This window comes from Varroa jacobsoni, unplaced genomic scaffold (assembly GCF_002532875.2).
Source record: "Varroa jacobsoni isolate VJ856 unplaced genomic scaffold, vjacob_1.0 contig00723, whole genome shotgun sequence".
NCBI lineage: Eukaryota > Metazoa > Arthropoda > Arachnida > Mesostigmata > Varroidae > Varroa > Varroa jacobsoni.
Genome location: NW_019214514.1, coordinates 66,461 through 79,474, shown reverse-complemented (window position 1 = coordinate 79,474; position 13,014 = coordinate 66,461). Strand labels below are relative to the sequence as shown.

General features: G+C 39.8%; 1 protein-coding gene across 1 annotated transcript in view; it reads left to right on the top strand.

Moving 5' to 3' along the window:
* Positions 1 to 362: 362 nt before the first annotated feature.
* LOC111271512 (calcium-activated chloride channel regulator 1) overlaps positions 363 to 13,014 on the top strand; it is a 32,522-nt gene continuing 19,870 nt past the window's right edge. The window contains exon 1 of the mRNA XM_022852355.2: positions 363 to 1,542. Within this exon, the coding sequence (XP_022708090.1) occupies positions 1,360 to 1,542 (183 nt within the window). The 5' untranslated portion in view covers positions 363 to 1,359. The remainder of the gene's footprint in view (positions 1,543 to 13,014) is intronic.

The window sequence follows — 13,014 nt, the reverse complement described above, 5'->3', positions numbered from 1 at the left end:
GCAGATCCGATGCATTTAAGTCCATGCAAGTGGACTGCTATTTCTGTGCGCCGATCCTTTTCGTTGCTCAAGTCTTTAAAAAGTTTATATGATCCTCAGGCCAATAGACGATATATTATTTTGTTAAACCGGTAAAAAGTTGGCTTGCAAGCAACCTATAGAAAATAGCGACGTTTACTAGAAACAACAGCGTAAAGATATCCGTAGAAACTATCAATTATATCCGTAAGAGCATTACGCGCATACGGCATTGTTTAAGACTACTAATGAGAAGTCAGGTTCTCGCCGCCTTCCCATCAAAAGGATTTTGCTCAAAGTTTATTTGTCTGCCCTTAATCGTTTTAGGTTAGGCCATACGTGAAAGCGACGACGACGACGACGACGACAACAACGACGACGTATAATACAAACAGACCCAGATTTTCGATCATATTGTATGAGGAATAGGGCATGTTATGCGCAACATCTGCGGTAATAGCAGAATCCCACACCCGAACGAAGAACTCGTCGAACTAACAAGCAATTTTCCCATTACCCATTCTGCTTGACAAGCCCTCCCCCGGACTGCCCTCTCCCCAACAAACTACATCCTCTCCACCCTGAGCCTCCCGACTACCGGGTATCTTCTAATCAACAGATTGCCACTGGTAGCCTCTGAAACCGCATGGATAACTGCGCTGTTACGGTCGGCTTAAGAAACATCATGCATGCATTCACAAGCCTTTTCTTCGTCTTTTTTTTTAAGCAAAACAAATTTGTCCCATCGAAAAAAGCTGCTCTAAGCTGGGATTTATCGTAAACCGAAAATAGTCTAAAAAAAAGCAACGCTTAGCATTTCAACTTGACGTATTCCGCATTTAATTAAAACGTAGTTCAACAATCTCTTGACGATTACTAATCTTGAAGAATCTCGTGTAGATTAGTCTAAGCATAAAAAGCAGCTTCGTCTCCTGAGCACAGCAGTGAACTTATCAAAACTCGTCCACCCCGATAATGAACTTCGTAGGACGCGATCGTGATTAGATTTCGACTGGCTTCGGTGAATCGCAAGTGTATGAAAGTTCATATACCCAACTGAATACTATCTAATAGGACCACATGTTTCATGAGAAAGAATACCCTAAAGTGCGCTCATCATAGAAACACCGAGTGTCCTAGAGGATCTTCGGAGTGTTAAGTGATCTATCCAGCAATTTAGGCAATCGTATGCTATCTGTGTGCTCATCGGACTAACAAGTGACACACTCCTCAAAAGCCAATACAATATTGGATTGTCGCCAACAAATTTAATCGGGAGTCGCAGTTTTAATCAACTCAGAAACACTGTTGTTCACAGGCGAACACTTCATCATTTGGCCCATGATGGGACGATTTATTCTGTGGGTTTTATGCTTGATAGCTGCGCTTTTATTACTTGGGGCAGGAACAAGTGCCTCGAGAGTACATATCGATCCCAGGGACAAGGCCTACCGAGGCATTGTGGTAACTATTTCACCGAAGATCAAACAACATCACGGGAAAACCATCATACCGAACCTCGAGGTGGGTCTATTGTGCCAAAAGCAAACAAGAACTAAACATATCTACGATGTATGACAACCCTATTTAAAGGTATACATTAGCAATTACTTTAAAAAGAGACGTTACAGAAGTCGCATTTCAATAACAGAGCAATTTTAAGTTTTTTTTGTCATCTTTTTTTAACAATCGCCCCTTTATTTCGCAACATTTGCTTCTAATTTTTCGAAAAAAACCTAATGTTTTTTTTTTTTATCTATTAATAAACGTAACTAGACATTCAATGCGTATTTTAATTCTATTTTACAATTGACTCTTAGTTATTCTAGCATGATAATTATAGCGTGTCGATACATTAGAACGTGTAACTCTTAATTAATAAAAAAAAAAAAGAAAAGAAAGCAATCAAATTTTTAAAAGTCCTAAAGAATGGAAAAGACAACAACAGGACCGCTAAATTCAAATCGCATTGATTAATTCAGAAGTTTCCAGGCAGCACAATGTAACCCGATGTCGTAGATTTTTAGGAAACAGAAATCCTGAGCCTCGTATACTATTGCTTATTTTTTTTGAAAAACCCCAAGTCCTCACTACATTCGCAGCTTCTGGAAAGCTAGTAAATACTATTTCTTGTGCAATTACAAGGTTTTTGGATTCACATGCAACGTTCGTGGGTAACAACCCAATGTATGGCTTGTAAAATGACAAACGAACTCATGTAACAAAATATTCGAAACAAGGATACGACATCGGAAAAATAGGCCTAGTATTTCGATGCGTCACACAACGTTCCAAGAGGGTAATTTGTACATTTTAAATAGCGCGTCAACTGAGCATTCATCAAACTCTTTCTTTTGACAATGTTTCTTCAACGTACAGCCATCTATTTGTTCGTTTACCAAATCACCGTAACACTTAAGTTATCTTAGATACATTCTGCCTTATAGAGTATAACACGGGCGCACATTTAATCCAGGCCTTACGAAGCAAAAGTTAAATCTATTCGTTGAAATTATAGCCTATATCGTGCTATAAAACTGCTTCGTATCTCATGAAACTTGTCCTAGACGGAGATGTTTATCTCATTTATGACTGCCACTATTCATCCTCGAAGCCCTGGAAAGTACGTAAATTAAAGCCCAGTTCAGCCTTCAGGCGCACGCCTTACAGAAGACGCATAAACCATCCTTAACTGGCAGATGCATTGTGCATGCTCTTAAAATTTTCTTCATACTGCAATTCTGATACACCGAAATCTCCATCAATAGCCTTGCTTCCCTCTATCCTGACGAATCGATTTTTGAAGTAAAGGTTAATCAGAAACATGAAAATCTTCGAAAGAAATGCGCACAAGGAGAAGCGGTTGGGAACGCGATCTAGTTGTATATAAAACGAGTGCAGTAATTTTCGGTTACATTGTTCGCAGAGGGGTGGTAGGAAACGGGCTTTAAGTGCCCCTTCGAGATTTTACCGCTTTTCAGGCACGCAGATTGGCCAATATATGGGCCAGCTTTCGCCCGTGTTTGCCCTGTCTCTGACGTTGATGTCCTTTCCAACTGCACCTTGATCCTAATATAAGGAATTCGCTGCTTTTTCTAAGGGCATTAGGGTAACGCATTTTACGATGGGAAGTAAGTCTAACAGCAAAACTACAGAATGCCATTTAATGAACCCTGAAAGAGGCTTATTTCATTTCTTGCTTATTATCTGTGTACGTGGTCGTTTACGCGTTTGGAAGTACAAATTGTAAAAAAAAATGTAAAATCTATAAGATCGGCATACCTGAGGTGTCGTAGGCAGACGTGGCAACTAATTTGTTAAACAGAATTTATCAAGTGTAATATTAAGTAAGTAAAAATGTAATATACATATATATGCTCCATAGTCACTTGTAAGATATATATATATATATATGTGTGCTCCGAGTCCCTGTGGTTGATATTTTATGAAACTCTCCGATTTTCTGCAGACGTAGTGTAGTATCCTTACCAATGATATAAACAAGCACGAAAAGGTTGATAGGCTTGTTGCACTGCTAAATTTTATGGGGCGGCCACCTCAGTTGGTTTCCGCTAGCTATATAGTTCATAACGACAACTCAGCAAGGTCAACGCATGATTTACTCACCTAAAAAGCGTCGGCTGAGTCAGCAGCGACGATCAGATGGCATAATTGTATGGCCAGTCAAGAACGTCATTCGAGAATAGGTCATGTACCTATATCATGCTGCCTATGCTATAGTGATGGCCAAAATCGCGTATAACTGTGAGTGGTGCGCTTTTTTGATGTTGACGCATGAAAACAATAGACGTCCCCTCTATAGCATAACAACTTGGCTAAATTGTTGATTAAACAGCTTTTCCAAGGAACGGCGTCCTAGTGTAGTCTATGGAACGTCCAGGGCAAATTTGAAAAGGGACGCGTAGACCTTTCCAGAGAAGCAGATTCACGTTCCTTTATTCTCGACATGTCGCCATACCTCTTTTCAGTGTTATTCCTCATCAACAGTTCTATATAACTTCGTAAGGCAGAATGTTAAATGTAAAGCTTACCGCGCAGAGGCATCTTGTTGACGAGCTTTTATCAACTAAGGTAGTGTTTTGTCATTAAAAAGCTACTGCGTAATGAGAAACAAACATCTAATATCGATTAAGACAGATTATAGTCTTGTCGGTTATCGGTGTTTGAGCCAAAGCTTTTTGTCAACGATGTGCATCGTTATGGCAGGCAGCGAATTTCACATTTGATTTTGGCATTCTATTACTGCTAGGTGAAAATTCTGATGTGCTCGGACGGTGTCCAGAAAATACATGCATTTGCGCGGGTCAGGAACCATCTCTCGTACAGACGTTATGCCTACTTTGACTGTTCCATTGATCCATCAGGGTTACTCTCTGAATGTGTTAGGGTCATTCAGCATTCCGCTCTGTCAGTTCCGGCTTCGGTTACCTCAGGTATAAAACAGGAGTTGGAAGAGAAACGGTCGAATTTTTTCTTGCGATCGAACTTTGTATAACCCCAATCTGTAACTTCACGCCATTTACTCTTCGATTACGGCGTTGCAGGAACTCAGAACCCAAAGCTTTAAAATTCTGCTAGCAGTGTTACTTTTTAAAAAATAATATTGCTAGCAGAATGCACTTAAAAAAAAAAAAGCTAAATCGAGCATGAGCTGAACAGGGACGCCCACGGCAGGGATTTGGCTTTCTCTCCTAGCTAGAGGCCGTGAATTCCCATACGCCCGTATATGTCTCGAGGTTATACCTTTAGGTACACTACGGACACCGACAACCGATAGAGTTTGATTCTTGACTTAAAAAGGATATAGGGAAATATCGACGTATGCTTCTAAGGAAGACGCTCACTACAGTTTGACGCAGCATCAAGAGTATCATACTAGTCATGGCATGTGTGGAGCCTGTCAACGATATATTGTAGTTCTCCGTATTCCTGCGGCTTTAATCCTCGGTGTGTCGCAATACCTCACCATCACGTACACTATCTAAAATTACAGTTGTCCTGAAGGAAGTACGACGGGCTATGCCTGCACCTGGTATAGAAACCTAATACACTACAGTTTACTGGTCAAGCAAAGGATCACGCGAACGTGATTTCGCGATCTCGGACAATATTCGTTTACTATTTTGTCTAGCGGCAAAATCTCTCTGTCTGCTTGTAGGGTATAACAGTGACTTCTTCAGTCTCTCTCTGTCTCCTTTCTCTTGTACCGTGCTGCTGCGGCTGCACCGTGGGTCATATTCAATGCCTGATACGGTTATGCCAGCGAGTTGGTCGTTGTCACCCACATCTTCGCCAATTCCCGCTCTCCTGCTCCCTTTGAGCCTCTGCCACTCTTAACCATGTCCATGCAGTTCCGTTCTATCAAACTGTTGTCCTATTGTGCTATGTTACATCGAATATCAATCGCAATCCGTGGACTCGCTCGTCCATGACGTTGTAAATGATGTCTACTGTGAACGTCCAGTGTCACGCAAGTGACACGACCGCCGCAGCCAGCGCCAAGGCATGGGCTAGTGACGACTCTGGCGGTGGAAACAACGTCCACGATAATCATGACTAGGCAACTGCGAGATTTGAATTTGAAGGATCAAATTGCTACCGCTCGTAGTTCTATCGCTTTCGGTATCGCCGTCGTTGGCGCTGCTGTTGCGACAGTGGCGACTGTTGTCCCCAATTGTTAGCCGTCGAACCCCACACAGGCCAGTGGCCGGACAAAGATTATGAAAAAAACCAATTCCACCGGAACACTTACGGAATCACGCGGCATCTGCATATGAAAAGGTAGAGCCAACTTTTACAATGGCTGATTTTAGGATGGCATGAACAAGGGATACAAGACCACCGATTACAAGAAAAACAGAGACACTGCGGTTTCAATCCATGCATTTTATTGAACAAAATAGGAGTAGTTTCGTTCAGCAATGTCGGGCAAAAATATTTCGCTATGATACTGACAGCTTATTGTGACTGCTATTAAAAAAAGATCACGATTTCTGCCTTTGTTGTTTTATTGACAAATAAAATTAGAAACACCTTTGAAGGGCAGTCGACGATAGAAGATAATTAGTAAAGATATTAAACCGAAAGGAAGAGTAGTAACGATTTAGTATTTGGTGTTATACTGAAAATGGTGCTATTTATTGCAAAGTGGTAATAATAAAAAGTACTGGTCATACGACTAGGATGAAACTGGCTGAGAAGCCCCAAGTAGAGCTTGATTTTTTTTTATCAAAGTCATATGCCTAACGTTGAAGCTGAAGCGCCCCATGCGAAGTAAAACGAGCAAAGAGATTTTTGAAAAGATGCCAGGGACGTAAGTTTAAAATGATACTTTTCAATTTTCCACTATACCATAGCATATTGTACTTAACTGGCAGAGTAATTTCCAGTGTTTACAGAGAAAAGCCATTGTTCTGTTTATCTAAAAGCACACCCTAGCAGTTTATAAATAAAACTTAAGGAGCTAGTAAAAAAATAACAATTGTTGCATCTGCAAGTCATTGCCTACTTGCCGAATAAAATTTTCTTTTCAGTAGTTTTTTCATTATATTAGTCACGTGAGCGCTTAGGGAATTCGCTGCGTCTCTCTAATTTTTTTTTTTTTTTTTTGATATAGCAAATGTTCGTTTCGTTCGCCGTAGTTTTCCTAAACAAGAAAAACGCACTCAGTAACAGCTGCAGCGGTACCGTTTGAAACGTAGATTTCGTCAAAATGACTTTTCCGCTGACCGGATAGTCCAGGTTTTGCAATATGGCGCAGTCGCCATAAATGCAAAAATATAGCGGTAGGTTATTTCTTAACAGCTACTGTATAATGGGCCCTGTTGTCCTTTTAGTTTAAAAGCAATATTATTGTGTCATGGTAGAACCACAGAATATTACTAGGGAGGTCACCTAACTATAACCTACACTATCGATGCTACAACCTATTCATCTACCCTATTCATTACCCACTTTTCGAGCACAGACACTCCTTCCATTACTTTTTTAGGACACAGTGAAGCTTCAATTTGTATGTTACACCAAGCTAGTATTCTGTTATGAGAGAAGTTTCATCACTGAACTTTTTCCCGTAAGCACAGTAAAATATGTTCTGTAGGTAGCCTTCTTTTAACAGCAGGGATTGTGTCTTACGATATGGAAACGTATTAGATCGTTGGGCATGACCTTTCGAGTGTTAACGAATATTGGTGGATTGCAGGATGAAAAGAAACAGACAGCTTCATCATTAGTTAGCATTAACTGATTTTCCATGACACAGAATGGTCAACTACAGTTTTACCCTGCGTGCGCGGGTCTAGATCGTCTCTGTTTTTAGTCGTACAGACTTAAATCGGCTCTGAGAAGTCACCCTGCTCTATTGTGACAACAATAGGCTATTTATTAAAAGGTAGATAAAGTACGACGTTACAAAAATCTGTATAGTTCGAAGTTGGCGAAAATCTTTAGCCATGCATCAATTTGCTAAGCATTAAACAGTTAACGACACGCATATATACTTGACTTATCAGGACCAATCATTAACTAACGCAAATTACAACTTACCATCACGTATGCACGATATACTTGCTCCTTAATAGATACGAAACAGGTACAGTATTGATGACGCAAGAAAATGTATACGCATGCATGCTCATGCACGTCTGTGACTACTTATATGATTATGATCTTCGATAATGGTTACTACATAACGTATAAGGGTAGTGTGATTTAACGGAGACGAACGAAATTCTGCAAGATACGAACAACCGGCTTCATTCAACTGCAAAAATTCTCCACACGCTTAGGCCATATCTTAGCTCGTGCCTGCTACCGCTGCCGTTACTCGTCACAGCTAGAATCGCTGATCTGCTTCAGCAAAGACCTCGGTGCTCAGGCCGCCATCGGCGACTCGCTTATTATGGGTGCTTCTGAATATCATTGATCGGTCGACTTCTCGGAGACAGGGTTTCTACCTTGTCATCGAAGTACTGCAAAAAGGCGATATGTATAAATATATTATACTATAGCACGTTGAATGTTTTGTAGGTAATGTCGCCTTTTTTTGTAGTGAATTGTATGGCACAAAACGAACACTTTGGCACTGTGCATCGATAATACGTTGATCAACTTCAGCCGCTGAGCGTCTCAACGTCACCGAAGCGGTGGCGATTTCAGGTGAGGTTGTAGAGCTAGAGCCACCACCGATCCATTGGATGTAGCCACGAGAAGCATACTACCGAAAACATACTGGTGGAACAAAGTACTTCTGCTGCTGGTAATAACAGTCAAAGGCCTGCTTTTCTTGCTATGCGTCGCCTGAAAAAATTTGCTACGAAGGCAGATGACGTGAAATGACAATAATACTGGCGGATTATCATATAGGAATGTACCAACGCGAAATCGAAGTAGCCACCCACAATTTTTTGGCTGGTCATCCATACTACAAAGCATAGGTAATTTAAAAAAAAAACAAATCACAGGTACCACTAGAAGTCTCAATAGGTAACAGTTACTGTAAGGAGAAGGGCAGCTAGCTCGGACCGGGAAAATTACCACGTTGATTTTTATCTGAAGCAAAAAGTCAGGCGTTTGACTTAAACAGCGGTACACATATTGAAGTAAAGACGTACGTATCTCCGTGGCCCGTTAGTTTTTAGCATTTTTATTATGTGTGGTTACTTCTAGATACGTTTCTCGTGAACAAGCAGTCACATTATGGTGGGCTGTCATATACGTGTGATGGTGCAACGTACGTAAGGCTTGTGTGTTCTGTGAATCAGTTCATCTCTTAGTTAACTCAACTAATAACACCAGTTAGATGTAATATGGTTATCTGGGTAAGTTAGAATAAATCGAGCCGTTTCTTTTGCACATCTAGTAAGGCGATCTTCAGTAACGCTTATATGGAATTTAGCGTTATCTTATTTTCATTCTTCAGTACCGTACATAGCCCGAGTAGCAACCACATACGTCATTTCGTTGTTCGTAAGTAAACAAGAACTTCTTAGGAGTTCGAAGGGAGAAACACAAGACAAAGAAGAAGCCCTGAAAGCCTCAGTTTATCTCTTTATGAAATAAAGCTTTGGTAAGATTTCTAGTTTTTTTCCAATACACAAGGTACGTTCATATTTGCGCATAATTGTCATTAGAAACTATCATCAGACTACTGATTCGAAATAAAACAAAGTACTGTCGTTATTATCATGTCCTTTTAATAGGCTTCAAGTCAATCAAAGATACGGTTCTCTTTTCTAGCTCTTGAGCTCTTTTCTTGCTCCACCAGGTATTCAATAGATACAATTAATTGTGATTAATAAATCACGTAGTAAATTATGGGCGTATTCATTTTGTATTAAAAAAAAAAAGGTCCTATGTAACATGTTATCCTTTTACTACTCTGTGCCCTCCTCTCGAAGTAATCTTTAATCCGATTCAACTGCTTTTGCTTGCACGCCATCTTGTTATCTCCCTCTACCGTGCCCTCGGCTCCAGGACGATCCAAGATATATTGTAATAATGTAAAATTAGCGAAGCATCGTACCAGCGAGCAGATGATTATGGGCCCGTCGGGTCTCCTAGCCTTAACTGTTTTCTCCTCCCTTCGTCTTTTACCTTTCCCTCGTCCCAATAGCTCCGCTAACGCGTCGTTAGCTGAGCGTTACATAACTCTTGAGTGACGTCCACACATGTGTCAATTTCAAGGCTACATTTCTCATAGGAATAACTCCGTCCTTAATATTTTCTCCTATTATTATGCTTGCATACAAATTATATATGATCGTAATGATTATGGATGATGTGTGTTGTGGGCAGCCGATATGTTTGCTACGACAGTGTCAGCTTGTGCCGTGTACAAAAACCGTTAAGCGAAATGGGGACTTTGCCAGCCATTCAAGCTCATGTAATACAGCTGCCCCTTGCTATAGAGTCTCCATACTCGATAAAGCAAACGCGTAATGGTCGCGTGGCTTTGAGAAATGCATAAATGAGAAGAATTTGGTTATAGATGATACTGTAAGTGTATAAGGCGTGGTTAACGAGTAATAGAAATATAAATTAGTATCGATTTTTCGTTTTTGATTATCGTATTTGGGTCACCTTTCATGAAAACCCTTCAGTCGTCTATGCATCCAGGCATTCGCTGGGCCTAGTAAATTCAAGTCATAGAGCTGTCCACGTAGTGCGGTGTTTTGACAACGTTTTGCTGCAAATGAATCCGTTGGTCAATCGTTCAATAAGTGCAAGGTCACATCTTTTTTTCTTGCATTTTTTAATCCTAAACAGATTTTATCATTCACCATATTTTCGTGCGAGTTCATCCTGTTTTTCCCCTTATTAACGTGTATTTCGCCCATAACACCTTCAAGCGTAGCTTTTTACCGTACTGTACCTTAGAATATCGCAAAGTAACGCAGATCCTAATTTAATCCTCTCGTACTAAACGCATTTGCCTTTTTGGTTTCGACAAAAACGTGTTTGTATACTGTATGATCTGGCATTTCACCCAGACCAGGTGAGTATTTTTCGCCCACGGAGAAAATGACGGCTTAGGCCTAGCTGGACTCTCATAGTAACCCAAAGCATCACACCACTGCTGTTGATAACTGCGGTTTTCATAACACCGTATATTTTCTCACTATTTTCGTGCGTCCCTGCACCAACGAAAAACCAGGACGGCAATTCTACTTTGGGACAAGCCAAGCCGATAGGCAGTTTTATCATCTCCCCTTCAGAAGAGATAACAAATTACCTGCATCATTTTACAGGCAGAAGACAAAACCACTGTATATATTTATGTGATACAAAAATGTAATCGCTGCTTCCAAACAGAATTTTTCGAATGACCTTCATCAATGGAGAGCAACGAAGTACCGCTCGTCTAGGAAAAATTCTAATATCTGATTCAAGCTTCTATATATGCACATACAGTCTATAGTATAAGCCCTTAATTTGGGTTAAATTTTTGGCGCGCTCTCCGTTGTAACGGGCATGCGGTCATTTATCATTCTTCGTAATGGAAGAAAGCCTGCCCTTTTTAGAACCAAGTAACAAACGTGTCATGGTAAAAAAAAAAAAAAGATGAGTTTTTCGTTTCGCAGTTTTAGTGAAAATAACCCATTATCCAATCTCGTCGCGCTGAAGAAATCCCCACCGAGATAAATAACTTTTGCCTAAAATCAACAGTCTACGTCATTGCCTGTTTTCGTACGACCTTGAAAAAATCAGATGAAGCTCGCCATGAGGCAAGCCGAAAGAGCTTCAATTGGTTTTAGAAATGGCTTAAAAATTCATCTTAAACTTAAAAACTTAAGGCTTAAAAACTATTTTTGATAGAGAAGACATAAAGCCCAACGCTTAGTTTATTTAAGGCTGTTTGTGCCTTTTTAGCCGGTTTAAGCCGTACATTTTTACAATCTTCGACCTGCTATCAGCCCAAAATTGAGGTTTAGTGGATTTTTTTTTTCTATCGCCAATATCGCTTGGCACACGCTTACAATCCAAAAATAAGTTGCGAATTAAAGAAGAAGCATTTTGAAAAGGACTCGCGGGCGCTTTATGTCGCGAATTGAAACTATATTTACGGTAAATTGTGATTTATATTGAACAAACATGCTTACATGGAATAGCACCTGCGTAAAATTTCGTTGAAATGTCTGTTTCTATTTATATAAAATCTTAGAAACAAAGTATAAGAAAAGGTGCCAGTTTCGATATTGTATGTGTCTATAAGCTAACACCTGCACCCGGTATCAGCAATGACTTTCTGTATATAACTCGGCCGCGAGTTTTCTTTAGAGTCCCGAAGCATCGATAGAGTGCACCAAAGTTAATAACTTGTACCTAAAAACGGTGGCCATTAGCATAGTTGTTAGAGAGTAAATTCTAATAACATTCCTTAATGTAGATAGATAGATATGTACGCGAAGCTAAATAATCCGACGTTTCCTATAGAATATTTTTTTCAATGAAAAGATTCTTGCCAGTTGTTTCACTGATTAGTATCGCCTAGGATTTGCCTACAAACATGTTTTTCCATCGTTATCATCATTCGTTTTTTCGAAATACAAAAGTCGATGATTATTTTGGGTCCGTAAAAACATAATTAAATTTATCGTCTACAAGTTGATTTTGTAGGGCATCTTAAGGACCGAATATCGCGACTTCTTAGTTAGCTACCCCTCGATGTAATATCGTATTAGCTCCGTTAGAGGGACGATGTCAGTTGTTGATCGCTTGCAACACCGATATTCTGTGTTTTCCCTTGAACTGATACTACATATAGCCGACAACTTTCGACTGCTGCTGCCGCCACCTCTTCGTTTTGCCATTCCTAATAAAGGGAGCTGTAAATGCCGAAACGTATTTACTTAACTACCGAATCCTAATAAGTTCTTTCCAATCTAGCAAGTGACAAAAATGATGCTACATCGTTGTTAGCGATTTCGTTTAGCGTTTCGTTCGAAAAAAATAGAAGAAATTGAAAAGAAAATCGGAAAAACATCACGCTTTTTCCGCACATCTCACGTCTGCAGCGGAAATGCCCTGTGTGTAATCAATTATACCTTAACACTTATTAAAGAAGAAGTTGAAAAACGCGATTACGTTAAATGATCTCTTGTATATTCTATTCTATTCTATTAGGCCGTGATGCACTTAGTGAAAGATGCTCTAAGTAAAAGTGCGATACCGTGTGTCAAGTTATTATAAAGTTACAAAATGCCCCATTATTAAGCCAATTCCATTTCGTATATATTTATTCTTACGAAAATCATCATCATCATCATATTTTTTTTGTAGGGCGTACGTGAAGTCTCAACAATTTTGCTTCAACTATTTCATTTGGATCTGTTGAAAAGCTCAACACGAAAAAGATCTGTCTTTCGATTTCGTGTTCAAATCATAGTAATTGGATCAATTTCGGTAAAAGCAACACGTGTTGGTGTAGGTTAAAATAATTAGCTTAAATTATATACATTTTCCAATGTTTACTGA